Consider the following 25,721-nt stretch of genomic DNA (forward strand, 5'->3'; position numbering starts at 1 on the left):
GGTGGATATAACACAGGATTAGCAGATCATTTGAAACTGATAGATGGAGCGGTTCCAGTGCTTAAACATGTCGGATATGAATTGCACGTGGTAAGTCAAACTAAGTCACATGTCTGCGTTTTGTTGCCAATCGGCATGAACGTGCACAATGCAAACAACACTAAGTAAATGCGGTGAGGTATTGTGTGCTCGTAGAGTAATTCCATAGTGCCTGTCTCTAGCAGCTCGTCTTTTTCCAGCTCGTATAGCTGAATCTCTGTTTTATAAATTTGATCTAAGAAAATACTCTTCGAAAATACAGCACTTGCAATACTACTATATAGGTACTTAAGATTAATATGAGATTTGCAGAAACTGCCTGTGTTATCACATCTTTAATAACGGCATGCTTTAGGAAAATTCTGAACTACCCTCTAGTGGACCAAACGGGAACTACCCCACATTTTGACCAGCGTGCAGTGATTGTCTCATCACTAATAAATGTAGAAAGCAAATGCCAATTTTAAGAGCCACAAAATGCGATATGATATGTGCTTCTTTCTCGAGATAAGGTTGACTGTTTCTGTCAAAAGTTCAAAAGCTATCCTGTTCAAAGGTCCCGATTTCCTGGTGTACAATGAATTCAACTGAAGCGAAGATGCATTATGATGCATGTGGTCATGTAAAAAGTGGACATACGAAATACGCCATAATAATACGAAAATAAGGCCATGACAATGACAAAATTCGTATTTAGAAGACATCCAAACCCTTCTCTCCACTTAAAAAGCCCTGCTTTAATTTTGTCATCTCTTTGGATCCATTTTACTTAACTTTTTTATTTCTCTTTTTTTTATTTTATTACTATTATAAATGATAAACAAGACATAATACATGATATAATCATACAAAGGGAAAAAAAAAGAGAAAAGATTCAAATTACACCAAAAACATAAAATCAAAAAATCAAAGCCAGAAATAACGCCTAATAACAAAAAGGATCCACTTTACTTTTCATTTAATCATTAGGCAGATGTTGACACTGTAATGCTGCTTACAATTATGAAATATTTCATTTATTGTGTTGTTTTTATACTGCATTTTTGTATCTATTTTAAGCGTTTTGATTAACTTTTTAAATAATATGTCAATTCTGGTCATTAGTATGGCTTTCATGCACACTTCAAAACTAAGACAGATGCAGTGTGTCTAGGGTACAACAGCTGCAGGACAATTCCTCCTTGGCAACATCCATCATATTATTATCTGACATTTTTTAAGCCATCAGCAGCATACTGAATTTGTTTGGTAAGACTTCCTTCTATAACTTGAAAATAGTAGTTTAAAAATAGCAGACATCAAAGATTTACAGCTATGTGGCCAGTTTATATTTGTTTACAGTCTTCACATGCCTTATATGTTTTTGTTGTAACGGATTAAAAGAACACAAATCTTAATATTGCAAGGGATGCGAAGAACACAACGTGTCTTAATTTTAAGACATCATACAAAAGCCTGTGGTAACAAAAGATCACTCTGTTCTTTGTAATGAACATTTATTCTCCCTGTTTAAAATTCCTCACAGTTTTATTCATGTGGTAGCTTGTGGGTTAACTGCTGATTTGGGCTCTTTAATAAACAGTTGGGGGCACTTGTTTTTTTAGATATAATAAATGAGAACTAAATAAAGCAATGGAATCGTCACACTGGAGGCAAACGTAGAAAGGGTACTTTGGTCCAAAGAAACATACAAAGAGAATTTGAGAAACAATAACCAATATGGACTCAAAATATTCCAAGATGGATATAATTCAACTATTATATTTATACAGAGATTGTAGCTTCCCACTTATATTTTGGCTTGCGTAACTGTCTTTTAAGACAGAAATGTCACGATGGCCAAAAACAGGAGAAGAGTCTTATGTAGGCTAATAAGATATTTCTCTCCCACCTCAATGAAGTGTATAAATTCAGCCATGACAGTATTTATTTCTGTACATAATGCAATGGAAATGGAAGTGCATAGGTTCCCAGTTGTCTATACTGAAATAACATTATATGCTTAAAAATCAGCCTCCCAGGTAACAATGGAAATTATGCAAACAAAGCAAAAGGTTCTATAACCTGACACTCATAGCTGATGTTGTTTACCATTTATGTTTGTTCATGGGATTTTGTTTTCAGGTTCAAAATAGCCCTTTATTTAAAATACTCTAATATGCATTTGAGAGTCAATTTTAGAAAAAAACAAAAAGGAAAAACTTACTTGAACTTATAAAAGTTCATTTATGCCTTCATTCTAATTCACTGAATTCTTCATGTTTACAATATAACGTGTTTGGAAAAAATATTTTGCCTTACCTTAAAGGGACAGTTCACCCAAAAATAAAAATTCTGTCATCATTTACCCACTCTCAAGTTGTTCCAAAACTTCTATACATTTCTTTGTTCTGATGAACACTGAAAAATTTATTTGGAAGAATGTTTGTAACCAAACAGTTTTGGCCATTGACTCCCATGGTAGAATAAAATACAATGGTAGTCAAAAGTGCCCCAGAACTGTTTGCTCTCCTAGATTGTTCAAAATATCTTCTTTTGTGTTCAACAAAGAAGTGTAAACAGATTAGGACCAACTTGCAGGCGAGTAAAGGAAAAAAGAATTTAAATTTTTTGGGTGAACTGTTTGTCAGGATCGGTGAGGGAACAATGACAGATGACCCAGGTGCAGACAGCGGCGTCGTGTTTAACACAAGACTTTTAATAAAAATACAAAACCCACGAGAGGGTAACACATCAAAACAGGGGAATATAAAAAGATAAGACTAAAGTTGACATATGACTTAAACTACGAATAACTAGACTAGACTTGACTTGACTTGACTTGACTTGACTTGACTTGACTTGACTTGACTTGACTTGACTTGACTTGACAAAGGCACAGGAACTCACCACACAAATCACAATGAACCAGCACAGGACAGAAAACACAGGGGCATTATAAAGGGATCAAATCAAGAGGGGAACAGGTGCAGGGCATGAAATCATTAAAAAGCAATAATGAGGAAACGAGGGGGCAGGCACAAAGACGAGACTGGAGAGTATGGAAGGACATAAGTGCCAAATGGCCTCTCTCCACACAAAACACGAGGCTCTGTCATGATCCTGCCACTAGATCATGAGCAACATGACATGATTGAACAGAATCATGACACTGTTCCTTTAATCTTTGCTGAAGTTTGGGTGAAGTGCAAAGCTGACAGTGAAATGCATATGAACTGTTATTGTCTCATCAAAATGTTGGACCTTTAAAGATAAAATGACCGAGAACAAGAACACAGCAGCCCTTGATGATTTGATCATTTACTCTTCCTCTCATTCTGACAACCGCTGATGTGAGCAAAGGGATATTCTATGCTTCTCATATCTAGAGCTTTTATTTAAGTCACTGATCTCATTTTGTGGGACTGAGCATAAGGTCCACCATCAGGGACCCTCGCAGTGATACGTGAGATGGAATACAACAACGCGAATAAACCAGAGACGCCTCATGAATATTTATAATGATCTTTACCCGCTCAATTAACTTACAGGTTTAAATGCCATGGAAACATTTTGAATCTCTAGCTGCGTGCATTGGCTTGATAAGAGACGAGTCGCAAAATTTCATTTCGGTTTATGCCCTTTTATTGCTTGTATTATCGCAGATTTGATTAGAGCGGTGAAATTGTTGGGGAATATGTTGTGGATTTGTTCACGTATTAGACTGGGTATAAATAATGTTGCGTGGGGCAGGAGACATGTTTGCCTAGAGTAGATCAAGGGATAAAATCGGTTCCTTTAGTTCAGTTGGACTTGGTAAAACTTGCAGGTTCAAATCTCAGAGAACACACATAGCCTACATGTACTGAAAAATGAATGAAAGGGTCCTTCAATTGCATAAGTGTAAAATCCGAAATTAACTTAGAAAATATGTGTAGACGTGTGTGTGTTCAGACACCAGACCAAGTGACCCTGATTTTTGTCATACGATTGTCTGCTGAGTAGTCCTGGTAAGTCGATCTATGGACAAATCTTCACTCAATGTATAAAACATTCATAAAGCAGTATCTTGAGGCCTGCATGGCTCTCAAATCATATAGGGATACAGACTTTTTGAAATGATGGACATATCGAGCAACAGTCGGCTATTTAGGTTAAATAACTATTATTCCTATTGACTCTGGCCTGAATCCAGCTGAGCGGCCATAAATTTATGCGAGCAGAAATGAAATGAATACTTGTTCAGTGTGTAGATAGCAACATCAAAGTGTGCTTATCTAACATTAGCTTAACCAAAGAACAAAAAAATCATTATTGCTTGCGAGACAACATCATTTTTCACACTGATCATTAATAATGCAAACAAAAGATTTCTGCAGAATCTAATTTAGCCCGCCCTGTATCTTCCATTCATTCTGTCTCCGGCACTCAGGTGTAGTAAATGAGCAGAAAGATCTATATTCCTTCTAATGGCTTTAATCCAGAAATACTTCACCGCTTTCAGTAGTAATTCTATTTGGTCAAGTGTTCTTGGCATCGTGTTAAGTGCATGTTTCTGATTTTAAGGTGCAGAAAAGAAAAACGAAGCATCAAAATGAGATAAAGGGCTTTTAAAGCATATGAAATGATATAGTGAAATGACTGAAAACTTGAGCATGCTTAATGAGAAAAAAAATCATTAAAAAGTTTGCTACAGCCAAGTTAGACAGTGGTAAAACCAACATAAAATGAATCAGTAAAGGCTCACCTGAAAGATTAACAGAAACACTTGCACATAGGCTTTGTACAAGCAACATACATAAACATGATAAATACATCATGCAAAGAAATATGAAGCAAAGATCTGTCATCATAAGTATTTGACAGCTAGTGTGATTTTTTCATAAGATTCATTTGTTGCTGTTGGGTAGACGAAGGTCAAGGCATGTTCAGTATGACACCCTGTGGTCACTGTGCTTTAGTGCACCTTATATTCTCAAAACTATTATTCATGACCAAGGGAGCCCATTAAAGTGATAGTTCACTGAAAAATGAAAATTGTGTAAACATTTTCTCCTCTTGTGATGTCAAACCCTTATGACTCTCTTTTTTTCTGCAGAACACAAAAGAAGATATTTTGAACTGGGCTTTCCTGTAGCTCAGTGGTAAGAGCAATGTGTTAACAACGCAAGGTTGTGGGTTTGATCCCAGGGGATTGCAAATACCTATGTTAAATGTATAGGATAAAGCAATGTAAGTCGCTTTGGATAAAAGCGTCTGCCAAATGCCTAAATGTAAATGTAAAGAAAGTTGGTAACAAAACAGTTGCAGGACCCATTCTCTTCCATTGTACGGTTACAAAACCAATGCAAGTGAATGGGGTCCAAATATCTTCTTTTGTGTTCTGCAAAAGAAAACGTTTTGAACAGGTTTGAAATGATAAAGTAGATGAAATGAAATAAGTAAATGGGTTATTCTCGGGTGAACTATAACTTTATATAAACCACTATAACTTCTGTTTGTTTTTATGAATTTGGGTTTGACTACATTCTCAATTATAAACCACAAACTTTCTTTTTTTTACGTTTTTAACATGTTAATTTAACGTTCTGTAATATTACTAGAACACTGATTTCAAGAAGGTAAGAGTACAAACAGACCCTCCAGGAAACGTATGAGTTTGTTTTAGTATTTTTTACACAGATGCCTCCAGACTAAATCTATAATAGAAAACCTGCATGAACTATTTTGTTGTTGCCTGTGGTTTGTATACACTTCATTTCAAATAGGAAAGGACGTGAAAAACAACCAAAACAAAGAGTGTGATGCTCATATATTATTTATTCCTTTTAAATATTTTCCTCATATAATATACATTTCTATCTTAAATAATACAAATGCGCTGTGCTAGATCTATCATTTCAAAGAATGCCCAGTACTTCCATGCTGCACTGAAATATATATATATATATATTCGTATAGACACGCTCGCCCACATACACACAAACAGCCGCACATCAAAGGAGCAAAGAACTTCATGGTCAGTTTTGTATACAGAGGAATGAACTTAATCCTCTCCCCCTTTTGGTGCATGTTGACAAATTTCATTTCCAGAACGTTCTGCTAGAGAAGCATACATTTCCAAAATACTTAATTTCACACAAACAGCAACCAGAATCTACTCGACCGCACTGTTAACCAAAGCGAAAGAAAAAGAGCTCTGCTTTAAATGATCCGCGAAACCGTTATGGCATTACCGCGTCTAAACTGGCATATCTGACATTAGCAGACAACATTTTTACAGTGGTTACTGAGAAAACAGAAGAAATATCAGGAAGATACTGTGACAAGATTCTTTCAATTTCTGTTTCTGTATGTTGTTGGGCATGATAAAGCACGGGGAATTTAACTATTGAAAACATATCTTAGCTTCAGTACAATGATAACATCTGTTTTGATTAACATCTATTATTTTAAAAGGAATGGATTCTAGGTTACATCGACAAGACACATTTTAACATAAAAAGTTTGTTAACCTACAACAATCGTTCTTTATACTATATATATATATATATATATATATAAAATAAAAGAACAGGTCTCCCCATCCATAAAAGGTTATCCTTATTGGAGACCCTGTAAATACATAATCATAATCACCTCAAACCTAATGAATCTTTCTGTCTTTTGCGAAGATGTTTATAATGTTTGAAACAAACTGTAACAGCCCAAAGAGGCATGAAGGTCAGCATAGTGTGATCAGACAATCTTATCGATGCTTCTTAGCACAGATAACAATGTGGTGCAAAACAAGGAGGCCTAAAATGTAAAGAAGCTTGATTTAAAAAAACTTCTGACACCAGGATGTCTTCACATAGCAGACTGTTAACTATTAAAGGCACGAACAGACCATACAAAACAGCTTTTCGTTTATCAATTAGCGATCTTGTAACAAAACCATCATGTAGGGCGAGAAGAAAAGGGCTCACGTTGAAAGCAGGCCTGTGCGCATGAGATAAAATTTGTCCGTTCACATTCGTAACCGACATCTACCGAACACCTCCTGCGCCAAGATTAGAGTTCTCTCCTTTCTCTTTGTACACATACAACAAATACACAGTATTTTCCTGCATTGGAGATCAGTAGCAGGTGACATTTGAAACACAGTCAAACTGCTGACTTTGTAAATGATAGTTAGTGCAAATTAATGGAGAAGCTAAGGTGGAGGCCCAGGATGTTAAGGAGCGGCGTGATAACCTTTGGTTTGCTGGGAAGGCAGAAGGGGATCGGGCGAGGGGAAACTCTAAGGCAAGTCATGAGGGAAACAAGAGGACGGCCTGTTACACAAACCTATTCATTTGTCAATTAACAGAGCGATAAGCTAACCACATACATTTGGTAGCCAAATGCATTGTGGGATACTTGGTCCACCACAATAAATCCTCCACACCCTTTTATGGCAGTTTCATGAATGATTGGCCTATATATTGAAGGAAGAAAAACTTGTGACGCCTCCTAAAAGTAGGAACTTGTGTTCAATTTATCTAAAAATAAATATTTTCAACTTTAATTGTACAAATTATGTTAAGTAAGGGTGCATTTACTACCAAAGAGAGAACATTTAAGCTCTATTCCATTATTTAAGGTAATTGTTAATGTACCTGCACTATTTTTTTGTTGTTTTTTTACACGTATACAGCAAATATAAAAGATAACTGGAAAAATAAATACTCAAACTCATGGAGTGAAAAATCACATTTTGGCGTACCTTTGAACTCAAGGTCGTTGTGCTCAGAATGCCATTTTATGAAGTCACAAGGGAAAACGCATATAAACTCGCAGCTTTTACAAGAGTTCTACACAGAAAGCATTTATCCTAAAGGGAAAATGTAAAACTACAACCCGGTTCCCTGCGGCATCCAGTTGATAGGGCTTTGATTGTGTCATGACGTTTTGGGTTCTGTTTTTCAGTGTATGGCTCCGTCGATTAGACGCTCTGGCCCCCCGCCCGTCACACCTACTGCAGGTTTTTCAGTAGGCGGCCATAGCGAAAGTCGTAAACATGGCGGCAGACAAACACAAGTTCGGGGTCTACATCGCTGGGCACGCAACGATGAGCTGGAATTTTGTAGTTAGAGGGAGGGACCAAAGGGCTACGTCTAGGATATCCCTCCTCACGACACTTCACCAAGGCACAAAATCTGAAATGTTAAAGATCAGCAAATGTATAAAACTATGTCATATGCTATATTAAACAGGAGATGATATATTTGACACATGCTTAGAAATAATATATTTAAAACCAGAACTTACCTACAGTACTGTGCTAATGTTAATACATAGCACTTATCCTCGATACACGCCACGCTGTTTTCGTCCTGATGCCGAGAGGCGAAAATCTCATTCTGAAAAATTCACATTGAATTAATATTCCATGCATGGAAATCCATGCACCATATGTAAGCAATAAAAATTGCATCGAACAAATACAATCTTCATCTAATGCATAATGAAACAGAAATGGAAGTTGGAACATGTTAACATGTTAAAAATTGAATTTTAATGTTCCCTTGGGAATACAAATCAATAATACAAACACTGGTGGCAATATACAGCCATGGAAATAATTCTGAGACCATTTCAAAGACCATTTTCAGGTTTTCTTAATTTACTAGAAAAGTAAAAAATGGGTTTTGTTTCATTCTGTGAAGAACTAACAATATTTCTCCTTAATGTAAAAAATATATTGTTTCTATTTGCATTTATTTGCAGAGAATGAAAACTGGAGAAACAGGTCAAAATAGCAGAAAATATTAGATGTTTTTTATCAGAACTCAAATACTACAAAGAAAATGTCTTGGGTTACTTGGCTGTAACCCTGTTCCCTTAAAAAGCTGAAATGAGATGCTGTGTTTCAAAATGCTATGGGAACATTCTTTGTTCGACCAGTTGTGAAGCATGTGTGCCAAACACACCACAAATTGGCTTAAATAACCTCGGTGGGTGATGTAATTAATAACACACACCTGAGGTCTATAAATGTGCGTGAAACTGACATATTCTCAGGTTCAAACTTTGTCTGAAAGGATGTCTGAGCATGCCCACAGTGCCGCATTGGGGCGCAGCACGTTCCCGCTTTTTAAGGGTACAGGGTTACAGCCAAGTAACCCGAGACGTTCCTCATCAAAAGCTAGTCTACATGATGTGTTTCAAAATGTTATGGGAATGAGAATACCAACGCTACCGCACTGGAAGTGTCTGGACCCTCCAAGGTTGTGTAGTCTGTGTGCACAGACACTGAAGAGGCCTCAGACCGGACTCTAGGACGTTGACTCAAGGACACGTGAGCCCAGAGTAGCGTGAAAGTCTAGGTTCCCATTCTGTCGGTCTCTCGACGTTGTGTCGAGAACGACAGATGGGGTTCGCCCTTGAGAACCAATCAACTCTGACTACTATAGAAAAGGCCAATGAAATTTGGCGAATGCAATTTGCATGCCGGGCTCCGCCCCCGGAAATCCGGTATAAAAGGAGGCCGGCGTGCAGCATTCACTTACCTTTTGTTCTTCAGAGCCATCGCTCATGAGTACAACTCAGGATTCAATCCTCTACAACTACACGCTGGTGCTACGACGTGTTACAGCGGATCGTCCCTTCCTGCAGCGACCTTCCCCTGGGCGTCTCGGCGGTTCCGCAGGGGTTAGAGATTTTTTCTAAAAGTCCTTTTCAGGACTGACTGAGCATTCTCCAGCGCGGCATGTCCCGCTGTTCTCTTGGGTGCGGCACCCTCATCGAGGAGGGGGATGGACACGATCGCTGCATTAGGTGTCTGGGCGTCCAGCACACTGAAGCAGCGTTCGTTGACACATCTGCCTGCACTGCGGGCAGATTGTCATTCAGAAGTTGCGGTCACGGGTGGCTGTCTTCCTTTGGGGAACCAGCCACCATTTCGTCTGCTACCCGGGCTGTGACATGTGTGGCTACGGCCCCGATGACCACCCACGTTAGCAGCGTTAGTGATATGGGGAACTCTGCGAACGTAAACCCGCCAGCCAAGTGCTCACGGGCCGATCGCACCCCGATTCGCTCTTCTGAACGTTCCCCAACCGGCGGTGGCATACCGTCCGGATCCTCACGCACACACTCGGAAACGATGTGTGACGTAGATGAGATGTCGCTCGCAGCATCGGAGGGAGACTGGCATCCGACTCTGCCGAATCCAAACTCCACCCCCAGCGGTCGAGTTCAGGAGGAAGCAGAAGTGATGTCATCCGTGCTAACCCGGGGATACGTGGTTCCCGAGGTCGGTGCGCGGTGCAAACCGCGCCCACCCCGGGTGCCTTGTTTTTCCCGGAGGTGCATGAGGAGCTGTGTAAAACTTGGAACGCTCCACTCACGGACCGTTCCAGTGAAACCAGCTCTGGCTCCCTTACTTCCCTCGATGGTGAGGCAGCCAAGGACTGCGTCGAGATCCCCCGGGTGGAACGTCCGCCCGCGGTGCACCTGTGCCGCGGACGGCTACCGCCTGGGGGGGGATCGACCACTCCTACCGTCCAAAGCACGTAAGACTTCGGCATCACTGGTGTCGAAAGCTTGCGATGTTGCGGGCCAGGCTGCCTCCTCTCTCTATGCCTTGGCCATCCTGCAGGTCCGCCAGGCCAGGGCGTTGAGAGGGCTCCACGAGGGTAAGGCCGACCCGGGTATAATGCAGGATCTCCGTGCCACCGCTGACAGCGCTCTACGGGCGACTAAGGCAGCGGCACGGGCCCTGGGTCGGACGATGTCCACGGTAGTGGTCCAGGAGAGACACCCCCGGCTATACCTTGTGCAGAAGAGTGACAGCAAGGAAGTCCGCTTTCTTGATGCACTCATCTCGCAGGGTGGGTTGTTGGTAACACCGTCGAGGACTGCGCTCAGCAGTTTTTTGACGGCGAAGCAGACAGTGGCAATTAACCACATTTTTTTCACGCCGCGACTCGGCCGCCTACAGGCCTCCGAGATCTCACGTGACGTCTGCTTCCCTGCAACCCAGGACCCTTTCGACATCGGCTCCGGTTCCTGTGCCCCCACAGGCGGCACCCCGGAAGCAGAGGTCGAGGGGGAAACCTCCACCCCGTCAGCAACCTCCTCGCGAGAAGGGACACTGACGGGAAGACCCCAGGGAGAACAACATCGGGCCCGAACCTTCACAGCAACGGCTTTGATCGGTCGGTACGGGACGACTCCTGCCTCGTCACCAAAGCCGGGCCCTTGTTAGGGCTTGGCGCCCACTTACTCACTGAGTTTTCTGTTCTCCCCGGGTTTACTTGCAGCCGATCGCACACTCCACTGGACTGTGCTCGGCGAACCGAACTCACACCCTGGCGAGGCGTGAGGTCGTACACATACGACAGCCGTCACCACTCTCAAACCGACAGTGCGTGCCGTTGTCCCGCCAGGCAGGTAAGTAGGCGGAGCAAACCTTCCCTCCGGGGACTCCCCACGACATGGTTAGCTCCGCCAGCCGACGAACCACCCCCCGTGGGAATGATGAAGCAGACCGTCCCCTTGGTCACCCTGTCACAGTCCCTGGGAGCTCGAGAGCTGCCCACACTGTCTCGCTGGCTAATGAGGGCGGTCCGTCTTGGTTACTCGATCCAGTTCGCCAGAGACTCACCCATGTTTCGGGGCATCATCTCTCCCTCTGTCAGAGGCAGGGACGCATCCGTACTTCGGGTAGAGGTCACCACCCTTCTGGCAAAACAGGCATCGAGTTCGTCCCTCAAAACCAAGATGTTCAGTGGGTCACCACCCGCACTTCATTGTTCCCAAGAAAGACGGCGGGTTGCCCCCAAAGGCTGCGTACCCTGAACAGAGCACCTTCACAAGCTGCCATTCAGGGTGCTCACACAGAGGCGCGTCCTGACATCTATGAGGTGTCGGGATTGGTTCGTGGCAATCGACTTGAAGGACGCTTACTTTCATGTCTCGATCCTCCTCGACACCGGCCGTTCCCACGGTTCGCGTGCGAGAGGCGGGCATATCAGTACAGAGTCCTCCCTTTCGGTCTGTCCCTGACCGCCCTTTCTCCCTGAGAGGAGGAAGGCGAGCGGGTACTAAACTATCTCAGCGACTGGCCTATCTTGGCACACTCGCGAGATCTGTTATGAACACAAAGGGACCTGGTGCTCCGGCACCTAGGTCGATTGGGACTCCAGGTCAACCAAGAGAGGGGCAAGCTCTCCCCAGTGCAGAGCATCCTCTTTCTCGGTATGGAACTCAACTCTGTCACCATGTCGGCACACCTGTCCGCAGTTGTGCCCAACCAGTGTTGAACTGTCTGAAATGAACATTTTAGGCAGACAGCGGTCCCCCTGAAACAATTCAGAGGCTCCTGGGACACATGGCGTCCTCGCGGGTTAATACCCCTCGAGTTGATGCACATGACACCGCTCCAACACTGGTTTCAGAGTCGAGTTCCGAGGAGAGCGTGGCACACCGGCAGCAGGCGCATGGTGATGCCGCCCTGCTGCCGACGCACCATAACCCCTAGTCTTTATGACTTTTTCGACGGACTCAGGTCCCTCTGAGCAGGTTATGAGGCAGGTCGTGGTGACGACTGAAGTCTCCCTGCAGGGGTGCGGTGTAGTGTGCAACGGGCACGCAGGTGGGGTGTTGGACGAACACCCGCCTGCGCTGGCATATCAATTGCCAAGAGTTGTGGGCTATGCTACTTGCACTGAGCAGGCTACGGCCTCTCGTGCGAGACATGCACGTGCTGTTCCGAGGACAGCACTATAGCTGTAGCGAATACAGATCGTCAGGGTGGCGTTCGCACACAGCAGCTAAACACAACTTGCTCGACGCCTCCTCCGGTGGAGTCAACAGGTGACTCGTTCCCTGCAGGCCACACACCCCGGGCAAACTGAACTAGACAGCCGACGTGCTTTCTCGCCAGTTTATGCCTCGTGGATAGTGGCGACTCCACCCCCGTGCAGTCCAGCTCATTTGGAGGCTGTTCGGGTAGGCCCAGGTAAAACCTGTTCACCTGCCGTAACACCACCATTTGCCCGCTTGATAGTCCCTGCCCTCGGCACGGATATCCTTGCGCACAGCTGGCCGCGGGATGGGCGGAAGCACACCTTCCCCCCCCCAGGAGCCTTCTTGTACAGACTCTGTGCAAGGTCAGGGAGCAGGAGCACCAAGTGTTATTGGTTACACCACACCGGTCTAACCGCACTTGGCCTCAGAGCCGATGCTCTGGACAGCGACTCCCCCTGAACCATTCCCCTGACAGAGGACCTGCTCTCTCAGGGGAAGGACACGTTCTGGCATCCCAGATCAGACCTCTGGAACACCCATGTCTGGTCTCTAGACGGGACGAGAAGATCCTAAGATGGCTACTCCCCCTATACGGCTGAGACCATCACCCAGGCTAGGGCCCCATCTACTAGGCGGTTACACGCCTCTAGACGGTGCCTCTTCTCGTCCTGGTGTCTTTCTCAACGAGAAAGACCCACTGAGGTGCTTGATCAGGATTGTGTTCCCCTTCTCACGAGACTGGAGACTAACATCTCCCTTCCACACTGAAAGTGTATGTAGACGCTATTGCCACTCATCACGACTCAGTTGGTGGAAAGTTTCTAGGGCAACACGACCTGGTCACCAGGTTCCTAAGCAGCGAGAGGGCGGAATCCGCCTCATCTCCGCTCCATACCCTCTTGGGACCCTAAGTGGTCCTGGGGAGCCTCAGGGCCCCCCAAAGAGCCCCTCGGAGGTTCCGATCTTCCTCATAGAGTAAGACGGCCCTCCTGACGGCGCTCACTTCCTTCAAGAGGGTAGGGGACCACCGAGCATCCTCCGTGTCCCTGGATTGCCTTAAACTCGGCCCTGGAAACTCTCACGTTATCTTGAGACCCAGGCCCGGATGCGTGCCCAAGAAGTTCCCACTACTCCCTCCGGGGCCAAGTGGTGAACTTGCAGGCGCTCCCCATAGGGGAGGAAGACCCAACCCGACTAGTGTTGTGTCCAGTACGTACTGGACCGCACGCAGAGCTCTGAAGCTCTGACCAGCTCCGTGTCTGTTGGAGGACAGCAGAAGGGGAAGGCTGTCTCCAAACAGAGGCTGGCGCACTGGGTCGTGGATGCCGTTACGACGGCATTCCGATCTCAGAATCTCCCATGCCCATTGGCAGTGAGGGCTCACTCCACACGGAGTTTAGCCACCTCCTGGACACTGGTAGAAGCGCCTCTCTAGCAGACATCTGTAGAGCTGCGGGTTGGGCTATGCCCAAACACCTTCGCAAGGGTTAACAACCTTCGCGTAAACCCGGTGTCAGCCCACGTCCTGCGTGGCGACATGTAGGACTGGCATCCGGGGGGGCGTATGCCTGCGAAAGCACCTTTCCACCCTCTAACAGGTTGGGTCAGTGTGCTATTTACCTTTTCTTCTTACCCGAACACATCGCTAAGAAACTGGTAGCTCACCAGCCTCCCTTCTTACCCAGACACTGGTTAAGAATAGGCATTCCATCCATCACCAAACAAGCACCCCCTGGGGGCTGGCTGGGCAGAGCAGCCTTCCCCCTTAGGCCGGGATACCATGTGAGCTATCACAGATAGCTCTAACCGGACCTAGTGCTACCGGACGTCTGTAACACCCCCTCCGTGGGCTGTTCCGTCTGATGTATCCTCATGAGAATGGTTCCCACTCCTGGTAACCCATGAGCTTCCCCAGGTGGGCTCTATCCCCCCGGTTAACTACTCAGTCCGCACGTTCCATGCGTTCTCCTCCAAGGACGAGACCATACCTATATCCACCATATTCCTCCCCACGGGTAGGAGGTGGCCTCTGTAGCGCTTCCCTGATTAAGAGTCGCGCTTACCCGGTGTAAACTGATCTGGACGGCCTCTCGCCTATAGAGAGCTAAGGCCCCGTCCGTGAAAGTTACCGGTCAGGGCTGTACCCATCTTTCTCCAAGAAAGCTCTGGAACCCCCCGACCACCACACTGGAAGGTTACAGTCTCACGAAAGCTTCGAGATGACACGCCCAGGCTTGTTACCGTCGCTTCGCTAGAGATTGTGACGCGATACAGCGTTGTGGCGTTTTCCATAGGCAACCCCATCTGTCGTTCTCGACACAACGTCGAGAGACCGACAGAAAGGGAACGTCTTGGTTACGTATGTAACCTCAGTTCCCTGATGGAGGGAACGAGACGTTGTGTCCCTTATGCCACGAACACGTATCGTATTCTGCTGCAGTTTGAGAGGTCTCAGGCTCTTCAGAACAAAGGTAAGTGAATGCTGCACGCCGGCCTCCTTTTATACCGGATTTCCGGGGGCGGAGCCCGGCATGCAAATTGCATTCGCCAAATTTCATTGGCCTTTTCTATAGTAGTCAGAGTTGATTGGTTCTCAAGGGCGAACCCCATCTGTCGTTCTCGACACAACGTCTCGTTCCCTCCATCAGGGAACTGAGGTTACATACGTAACCAAGACGTTATAGAATTTGACAAATGTGTGCAGAGAGGACCAGCCCGCCGCATCAAAAACTTGCTGCAAGGGGGCACACCTTAGTGATGCCATAGATAGAGGATGCAACCCCTCTGGTTGAATGGGCCCTAACTCCTAGAGGCGAAGCTTGACCACACGATTCGTTGGCCAGGGCAATAGCATCCCTCATTAAATGTGAAATAGTTTTTTTCTAGTGGCAGCCACCCCCTGGGATGCATGGTGAATAATGAAACTTTAGGAAGATAATTAGGGTGAGGATGCAAAATGGCTTTGACCAGCCCAGAGGCAAATTACAAGTAGGATGGCGAGACTGACATGGCTCTTCAGAGAAGTAATAGCCATTATAAAAAACATCTTTAGGGTCACAAACCTGACGGGTACAGACTCCATTGGTTCAAATGGGGTGCCAACCATACCCTCGAGCACTATAGCCAAGTCCCATGAATGGTCTGTCTGTATAGTGGGGGGTCTCAACCGCTTAGCTCCACGAATGAAGCGGGCAACTGACGGGTGTCTCCCCACAGAAACACCATCAATCAGAGCATGGCAAGCTGAAATTTCGGCCACATAAACTCTGAGAGTACCAGGACATGTCCCTGTGGACAGTTTTCCTTGCAGAAATTCCAGCACTGGAACAATCTGGCAGTTAACTGGGTCTGCATGGTGTGTCATACACCACCTTTCGGAAACATGCCATCTGAGGGTGTAACCTTTCCTAGCACATAAAATGGGCTCTACTACATTGGCTGAAAGCCCAGCATCTCTTCGTCGCTCCTCTTCAGGGGCCATTCGTTGAGGTTCCAGAGCTCGTGACGGGGATTAAATACTGTCCCCTGTGCCTGAGACAAAAGATCTCTCCTGACTAGAATCGCCCAAGGCGAGCCATCGAGGAGGGATACTAGGTGTGAGAACAAACAGGGAGCTATTTATAAGAGGCGAGACCCCTGTTGACAGACCTCTTCAGGACTCCCGGGACCAGCGGGATTGGAGGAAATGCATAAAGTGGCAGTCTGGGCCACGTATGGGCCATCGCCTCTAGACCCAGGGGAGCTGGAGGAGTCTGAGAGAAGTAGAGGGGACTTCTTCTGTGAAGCAAAGAAGTCCACCTCTGCTTCACAAAATCTTTCCCAGATTTGATTGACTTCTTCGGGGCAGAGTTTCCATTCCCCATTTGTCACAGCTTGTCTGTACAGCAAGTCTGCTCCCACATTCATATGCCGCGGAATGTAGTTCACTCTGAGGGACAGGAACTTGCCCTCTACCCAAAGCAGAACCTGCTGGACCAGTTTGTTCTGGCGGCGCGACCACAGTCCGCCCTGGTGATTTATGTAAGAGATTACCACCGTGTTGTCTTCCCGCACTAGGATATGGTAACCACTCAACTGCTGGAGGAAGAATTTCAGGGCTGAAATACAGCCATCATTTCGAGGCAATTGATGTGCCATTCGAGAAGATTACCTCTCAAGATCCCTTGGGCTGGACGGCCATCTAGAATCTCTTGGGCTGGACGACCACAACCCGTGAGGGAAGCTTCTGTCGTTCTGTCGGATCTTGCGACGACAACACGTGAGTCAGCCCAGAAACCAAGGTCTGATCCACATAGAAAGGGAATCTGAGATACGATCTTCTTGACTGTCAACATTTTGAACTTGTATGTTTTCAGGTAGCGGTTCAATCCACGAAGATCTCAAATCGGATGCAACCCCTTATCTTTTTTGGGAACCAGAAAATACAGACAGTAATAGCCTGCCTCTCTGTCTGACAGGGGAACACGCTCCATGGCCCCTTTGTCCAGCAGAGCTTGTAGTTCCTGTGTCAACAAATGCGCTTGTTCCGGTTTCATAGAAGTGGAGACCACGCCGTTGAAACGCGGAGGGCGATATGCAAACTGAATCCTGTAGCCTGTGCCACCAGTCCTTACTACCCAATGGGAGATATTTGGCAGTAGTCTCCATGCTGCCAATTTCTCTGAAAGGGGTATTAATTTTGACACTCAGTCTTGTCGGGGGGGCGTTAGATGTCTGGCATCCTGAATCGTGGCAGGAGATAAACAGACACGTAACAATTTGTTGGGGACTGTTGGACACTGAAACACCATTGGGGGTGCAAAAACGGGCCAGAACAGGTCTGGGTGGGGCCAGGACGTGATTGGGTGGCGGGCAATCTCGATGGCTGGCTACAGAGGGAAAGAAACCTCACTACCGCCGTCTACTTGGTGGCACAGAGGGATACATCTGTAGCCCGGCGAAGTTCTGAGATCGCCTCTTCGTTAATAGACCCACCTGTGCTCAGGTCTTTGAGCAGGTCACCCTGATACGCTTGCACGAGCGCCATAGTGTGCAGAGCAGCAGCAGCCTGACCCGCTGCCTGGAAAGCCTTCCCCACCAATGAAGATACAAGGCTCACAGGCTTCTTCGGGGATGATGATGTCCCAGGGGAGACATTCCCTGCCAACGTCTCCTCCACGTGGGGCATCATCAGGGATGGGCAGTATTTCAAATACATGTATTTAAAATACGTATTTGAAATACAAAATAGTATTTTGTATTTTAAAGCCTTTGGAAAAATCTAATGTAATTTGTATTTAAATACATTTAAGATGAGTATTTTTGTATTTTCAAAATACTCAAAATACTTTGAGCCAGTCAACCTTTTTATTAGGGGGTTTTCGTGCATCAACCAACATAATTCAGGCCAGACACGCCCTTCCCCCAGCAATCATGCACGTGAGCTTCAGCTGTAGATACAACCCAGCATTGGATCTGCGACTTTTCTAGAATAATGTGAGGATTTCATGGTCAATTTTATTTGTGTTTAAAATATTAACGTTACTGCGTGTTAGGTATGGGTGATGTCATGACAACATCAACATGTCGTAGATTCGTAGCGATTATATAAATTGATTTAACTTTTTTTAAATAGTTTATAGAGCTATTGGGGTAAGTAAATATTTATGTTTACCTTTTAGTGGGCAGGAATAATTGGAACATGAGAGTGGAAAAAGAAACAAGTGTGAATGAATAATTGTGATTTGTTATTAAAAGGAAAGGAAATTCTAATTCTCACTTTTTGTGCACTCCGAGACGGAGAGTCACGTGTGACGCGGTAAGCGTTGGAATAAGCGCACAGTTGCCGCTTTGTCTTGTAGTTTTCTGCAGTTGAAGCCTTGTTTATACTTTACAATTCACATAAATACTCCGCGAAACTGTTTACTGCGCGCACTCCTCATTAAACCGACGAGGCTTTTATGCTTGACGTCCTCTCCGTTGTATAAATCTGTGAAACGACGGGCAGCGACTCTGATAAATTCTTCTCCAAATCATCAAAAAGGAGCGATGAGAGAAAGTCATTTGTTTGCCGAATAATTTGTGAAACACTCCTCTCGTGATTAATGGATTTCTTCACATATAAATTGATTAGATTTTGGGTCATTTTTAGGTCATTATGTGAAAAAGGTTTTGAGTACACTTCTTAAACCCTCAGTAAAACCCAGTTAACTTCAAATTGTGACATTATAACAAAACATATCAATATATGATAACATTAAACACTAAATTGAAAAATACTGTCTTATACATTTTTAAATGCATTATTTTCTTTTAATTAACGATTGTATTAAACAAAATAATCTCCATCAGTTTAGTGTATTGATTGTGTGCATCTGTGATGACACTGATGAATGATACACAACACAAAATCTTTATCTTTCAGTAGAAAAAAAACAACTTTGGGCGAATAATGCCAAATTCTAATTTTATTTATTTTTTATTTTAGACAAAATTTCTATTTTTGTTACTGAGTTCGAAGTTATGATGATGATAAAACATAATAAAATAAAAACATTTATAAAGTGTCTTTTTTTGTAGATGCGTATTTCCTACCGGGCAGGGGAAGGGAAGCTGTAAATAAAATGAAAACGAAAGTTTCTTAGCAGTTAAACACATCATGCTTTTGGCATTTAGAATAGGCCCAGAAAGATTTCAGCCTAATAGGGGTACCTGCACTGAATCACCAATTTCACATGTATTTTGAGTATTTTCAAAATACAAAATACTGTATTTGTATTTAAATACATTTTTCCACACAGTATTTTGTATTTGTATTTAAATACACTTTTCCACTCAGTATTTTGTATTTGTATTTTAAATACATTTACATGTATTTATGCCCATCCCTGGGCATCATCATATATCCCTGTGTCCCCCATTCAAGTGCCGGGGCACGCTTCAGAGGCGGTGGTAGGACCTTGCGATGCGGCGAGCACGTGAGAGAGGTTGAACCCGTCTCACAAGGAGCGACACACCTCGTCTCTGTCTCCACCATAAGTAGTTGTAAATATATATATATTTTTAGAGCTTAATCTAAAGACAACTAGTCTTAGAGAAGACTTCTTCCCACAACAGATAAGTACACACACACACAAAGTGGTCCTTGAAGACAAAAGAACCTGAGTATATGTCTGTTTCGCACATAATTATAGACCTCAGGTGTGTGTAAATAATTTTGTCACCCACCAAGGTAATTTAAGCCAATTTTTTAAGTGTTTAGCACAACCGGTCGAACAAAGACACGCAGCATCGAGAGTAGGTTTTGATAGTTCATATTTACTTTTAAGCAATACAACAGTGATATTTCTGCTTTTATTTAGGAAAAGTTCAAATTTTTTTGTAATCTTGATTTTTATCACAGTTTTTATGTGTCTTGTCATAGCGTCAGTCTTTCACATTGCTGTTGGATGACTTTATGTCACTCCGGAGGTTTGGTTTTGTTGAAATTCAAAAGACAGTGGACTGGAATGGCCACAATACATCTTGAAATGCTGATTAAATGAAAATTTAGAATGGTCTCTCCGCAGCTGTATATATGATGGTGGATTTCATAACATGTTTGAGATTGTTGTGAGTCATTTGTTTGTGCAGCGGCCTTGTTTCTGAGCTTTACTGAACACAGGAAACTTCTGCCTACAGTACTTCCTCCAGAAACTCATAATCAAAGGAAGTCAAATGTTGACATTGCTATTCCCTGCAGGACCATGCAGTTCCATGGACAATTTGCAGACTCACCTCACAGTGCATGCTGGGATTGCGACCCCCCTGAGTGTGTTCTGGACGGTAGTACCAAAACAAGCTCATCATCAGCTCCCCTAAAAATGTATTTACATGGAAAATAGGTTTGTGGTTAGCAGTCACTAGAAGCAATTAATGTGGAAGAAGCGCTACGTGTCATCTGGCAATCGATGCTCCATCGACATTAATGTCTCTTCAATATTAAGAACTGTGACTCCACTTAAAATGATTGCTGTTGTGTTCATTATGCCATTTCATTCGTATTGCAGTGTTGCGGAAAACTAGATTTTAGAATGGGATTACCTGACTCAGGGTCATCCCAGAAGGCAGAGACTTTAGCCACATAAGGTAACGACTTCTTCCTGGGACCTGAGCGCAGCATCACTGTATCTCTGACCCTGATCACCTCCCCATCTCTCTGAACTCCTTCGTAGCACCTACGCAAGGATGTTGATTCTTCACCCTTTAACACAATTAAAAATAAAAGAGAATGGAAAACAATGAACTTCAACAGCCCATGTAACTCTAGCCATTGAAAAAATTAAGAGAGTACTCTAAAAGTGTATGTATATACAGTAGTAGCTGTGTATAGAATAACATTTTTGCATTTCATTTGATCTCATTAAAGGAGCAATTCACAAAAAAAATTGCCCCCATTCACTTTCCATGGTCATTTTTATTCCTACTATGGAAAGTCAATGGCGGCAAATTTTTAAGTGAAAACTCCTTTAAAGCTGTAATCCGTGACTTTTGCGTCTTTCACCCTCTCTATATTAAACATCTTTTGTTGGTTACTTGTTGAGTTTTGGCACTTCACAGAAGCATCTGGGTTGCCAGATCTGCAAGATAAAATAAGCCCAATGGCCATTCAAAACTACTTGGAGGAAATGCAGACTTGGCAACGGTCTGGCAGTTGGCACCAAACAGCCACTGTTTGCACAGTACGTTTAGACAGTAATACAGTTTTTTATTTAACAGAATGACTTGTTTAAGTTTAGTATTTGACAAAGGAAAGACTGTTTAAATACCTTAATCATTACTCTAAAGACTTAAAAATTACCCATGTAGGAGTTCAGCCAACTCTCTAGATCTTCTGCTGATTCTTGAAGTGCATGCAAACTCAATCTTGTTTAATTTAGTTCAGGAAAATACTAATGACAGTACTTAAACACAAATGGATCGCGGCATTCCCCTGTAACGCAAAAGGTTTACCCCCTGGGTGTATGAAAGACACTCTTCTTTTGGAAGAATGTTTGAGGCAAAACAGTTCTTGGTCACCATTGACTCCCATAGTAGAAAAAATGACAATGGCGGTCAAAAATGCATCAGAACTGTTCGCTTTCCTACATTTTTCAAAATATCTTCTTTTGTGTTCAGCAGAACAAATACATTTATAAAGCAATTTTTCCTACTATGCTAGTCAATATTGGCAAAGAATTTTCAATATTGGGGAACTGTTCCTTTAAGAAACTTCAAATACAGCAAGAATAGCTGTTCTGTATTGATACATCCCAGGACAGAAAGAACTTGAGTACGTACCACGATGAATACATCCTTCTCTGTTGCCACACCAACTGGCAGCCAGCCGTTTGTTGCCCGGCGACGGTTGATCTTAGACTGCTTGGCAGCTGTGCTGCCATGGACTGTTCCCAGCTGGCCGTCCTTAATGTGGGGGCAAACAGCAGACTCCCGCACCCCAGACCGTGAGCCGCTGGGTGGTTTGGCCCTCTGAGGGCACTCGCGACCAACTCTAATCTGCACCTGTGGCCGACCGGGATCAGGAAGAGGTGTCTGCAGGTGGGGTACTGGCGGGGTGGGAGGAGGCACATTAGAGATGGGGCAGATGGAAAGAGGCAGGGTGGGAGGGATGCTGATAGATGAGCTGTGGTCATCGAGTGGGTAAGAGTAGTCTTCTGCAGGGGGTGAAGGGAGGAAAAATAATTGGTTTTTAAATGGCTAAGGTCTTAACATGTATTTATAACCATAAACAAACATGCAATGCACCATATTGCATTCAACACAACACTGCAGGCTAATGGAGAGATGTGCCAGATGCTGTGGTCAGACACAGAGCTAAGTGCATGTACAACAATTATATTCAGCCTTTAGGGTATTACATTTTAGGATGGAAATTACAAATCAATTTAGAAAGAAACTTTATTGTTAACATGTATCCAAAATTTGCTATATCACACAAAGACAGAAACATTCAATTGTGGCGATCATTTTCGAAATTTTAAGGAAGATGAGCCAATCTCAGGAAACCTCCTGTCAATTGTGGTTCCTATAGTGATGTGGAAACAGAGGGAGTTAGGAAAATATGAGGTGAATAGTGTGTTTATGTGATGCATTGCATTATTCTGTTAACTTGTTTTGGATGAGAGTCAGGGTTAAACATCCAAAATGTGTAACTAGTCGAGGCAAAAGTGGAGTGACAAATTAAAGTGTATCAATATGACAGCTGTCAAATTCAAAAGAAATACAATAGCTTTGGAATGATTCAGAAATTGACTTTGAAAACGAAGAACTTTCTTTTTATTACAAACATTGTGATTCAAGAACAGACATATAACTATTCGTCAACCTCTTGCTGCAAAGGTCTCCAAAGACTGCATCAAATATTTAATACAGACTGTTTTTGAATGAACTAAAAATCCCAGATAAAGACTAGTGAATAGTTACATTTTCAGTCATTTAGAGATCAGAGGTCAAAAAAGCACAAGATCACAGGTCAGTGAATGATGGCACTTACTGACTCATTTGACCAATTCATGTTATTTCATTTACTAATGTCCTTGTAATTACCGTGTTATCTCCCACTTTTCTGTGATAATTTAGTAAGGGAGGAAAAATGATTAGACAAATTGTCTTTAACAGCATAAGGCTCTTGTGCTACTCCTATCAAAGCTATCAACACATCCATCCGTGCACACATTTTGTGACAATCCAATGCAACAATTTTACAACGTGGTTACAGTGTATGAAATCGTACAATCTCAATTGTACATTTTAGTACGATGTGCTTTTGCGCCACTGATGTGGGTTTTGGCTTTAGTCTTGCATTTTCTTAATAATTGTTTGTTTATGTAAGATTCCAATTGCATGAGTTGACATGAAATTACCCCCTAGTGAAATAGTCATGTTAACCAATCTTGACGTGAGGATTTTACAAACTAGCAGTGAGTACATTTACATGCACCTAGATAATACAACTATAATAAGATTTTGGCAATATTGTGATTATCCCTGATCTCATGTAAATGCAATACTTCGGTCTAAATGATGCATACATGTTTAGTGGAGAGTTTTTTTTTGCCACTGTCACCAATGGCTTAATTTACTGGGAGACTGATGATATTACTTCTTTGGGTTTGTGTTCCATAAACATAAACATTATGCATTAAACTTGCCCATTTAACTTTAACATATAATGTATGTCTATTTGCATGTTATGGTTTTATTTCAAATTGTTATGGCATATTGTAATTTAAAGTCTCCAGTACTGATAATATTTAAAATAATATACTTTGGAAATTCACAGAGTTTTTTTGTGGAGATAAGCGGGCACTTATTCCATGCAGCCTCATAAGCATTACACCGAGCATGGCAAAAATGGAGAGCAGAGGGCTGGCGCGAAGCATGCCGGAAAAAAGTGTGACGCTTCCGAGTACATTTAGTAGAAAAACGAGTACATTTAAATGCTCGCAAGCGGTGATCTCTGCAAAAATATCACTTGCAAAGTAATATTTTTGATCGCAAATGCGACCATTTTAGTGACAGTCTGGTGCCCAGTAACTGTTTCGAAGGCATTTTCATTATGTTTCTTTATTCAACATGGCACTAAATAACTTTGAAGTATGTCCATAGAAAGGTTTCGCATTGAAATATTTTAAAGCAGTGGCCAAGAACACGTCAACAATATCTGAGTTTATGTTTTTTGCGGTTCAAATAATATAAATTTCATTAAAATGGAAGAGGTTTGCTCAATGCTCACGTTACGTCATGTAACTCTGATTATTGTGAATAATCACATTATTGGTGCACATGTAAATACATCAATTTTACACTTTTAGAAATGGGCTTTTTCATTTCAACAGTCATGATATCTATGTCAGAAACATGTAAGCGGTAATCCTCATTGACTAGCGTCCTCTCACACTGATATCAGCACATCACTCAGGACTATACAGCATGTGAATTTGACATAACTGTTTAATATTCAAAAGCCAAGCTGATAAGGTTTATAACGTGTCCCCGTCACTTTTCAAACCCTTCCTACATTCCTGCTCAATTTGAACACCAATTGCGAGCAAATCAAAAAGCCCTTAGACAAAGAGCACACAATAACACAAGTTTAAGCTGTCATCGCATTCTGTCAACTCAAATAAAGAAAAACAATATTTAAGATTACCCTGTTCACAGTTCTCAGCCTCTCTGGCGAGTAGGGTAAGCATTTGAGAAAACTGCAGTCATTGTAGATTCACTCATGCGTGTTGTGTTATTGCAGAAAGAGCTCGTCTTAATCAATTTTTATTCCCCTTATTCTCATTTAGTCACTGTTTAATACATAGTGGATAATGTTTGTGATAATATACAGCTCTTTTCAACAGATGCCTTACAGATCCCAGCATTATGCAATTTTCACTGCTAATGTAATACCAAAGCAAATGCAGCAGCCTTAAGGTAATACTGAAATGCCTACACCTTGTTTGTCTTGTCACGATAAAGTAATGCCCTACCTACCAAAAGCTCACAGAATGTCAGATTACCATCTGATTAACTGGAATTACGGTGAGTAAAACAATTACAGTGCGTAACGCAGCCATACGGTCAAAAACCAACAAGGGAGCATGTCTGCAGAGCTTTTCGCCTGTGCCGAGGTTCACAGGCGGCTGCGAAACCACAGCTGCCACCTCACAATGAACAGACAGTTCAAGTCCCCTGCCAATGAAAATAACCAGCACCCTCCCCACCTGTGACAATTACTCACATTTAAACCAGTGGTGAACAGACTGCGGGGAACATGTAGCCGTGTCTGGGGTAGAGAATTTCGGTAGGTTTCTCTCACATTCAAACCGTTGACACAAACACAAAGCGTGTTTTCACATCTCGTCATGTCACACTGAACTTGTTGTGTAAAACACTATTAGATAAGTCGCATTGGAGGC

At 43.3% G+C, this 25,721-nt stretch overlaps 1 protein-coding gene across 3 annotated transcripts in view; it reads right to left on the reverse strand.

The window, feature by feature from the left end:
* Nucleotides 1-5,820: 5,820 nt before the first annotated feature.
* Nucleotides 5,821-25,721, reverse strand: part of bahd1 (bromo adjacent homology domain containing 1) — a 40,372-nt gene continuing 20,471 nt past the window's right edge. For all 3 annotated transcript variants that reach the window (XM_056768114.1, XM_056768113.1, XM_056768115.1), the window contains 5 exons: nt 22,093-22,466; nt 20,857-21,016; nt 20,551-20,630; nt 8,311-8,402; nt 5,821-8,198 (listed from right to left, as the gene is read on the reverse strand). In XM_056768114.1, coding sequence (XP_056624092.1) covers nt 8,015-8,198; nt 8,311-8,402; nt 20,551-20,630; nt 20,857-21,016; nt 22,093-22,466 — 890 coding nt within the window. In that variant the 3' untranslated portion in view covers nt 5,821-8,014. The remainder of the gene's footprint in view (nt 8,199-8,310; nt 8,403-20,550; nt 20,631-20,856; nt 21,017-22,092; nt 22,467-25,721) is intronic.

Source organism: Triplophysa dalaica, chromosome 15 (assembly GCF_015846415.1).
Source record: "Triplophysa dalaica isolate WHDGS20190420 chromosome 15, ASM1584641v1, whole genome shotgun sequence".
NCBI lineage: Eukaryota > Metazoa > Chordata > Actinopteri > Cypriniformes > Nemacheilidae > Triplophysa > Triplophysa dalaica.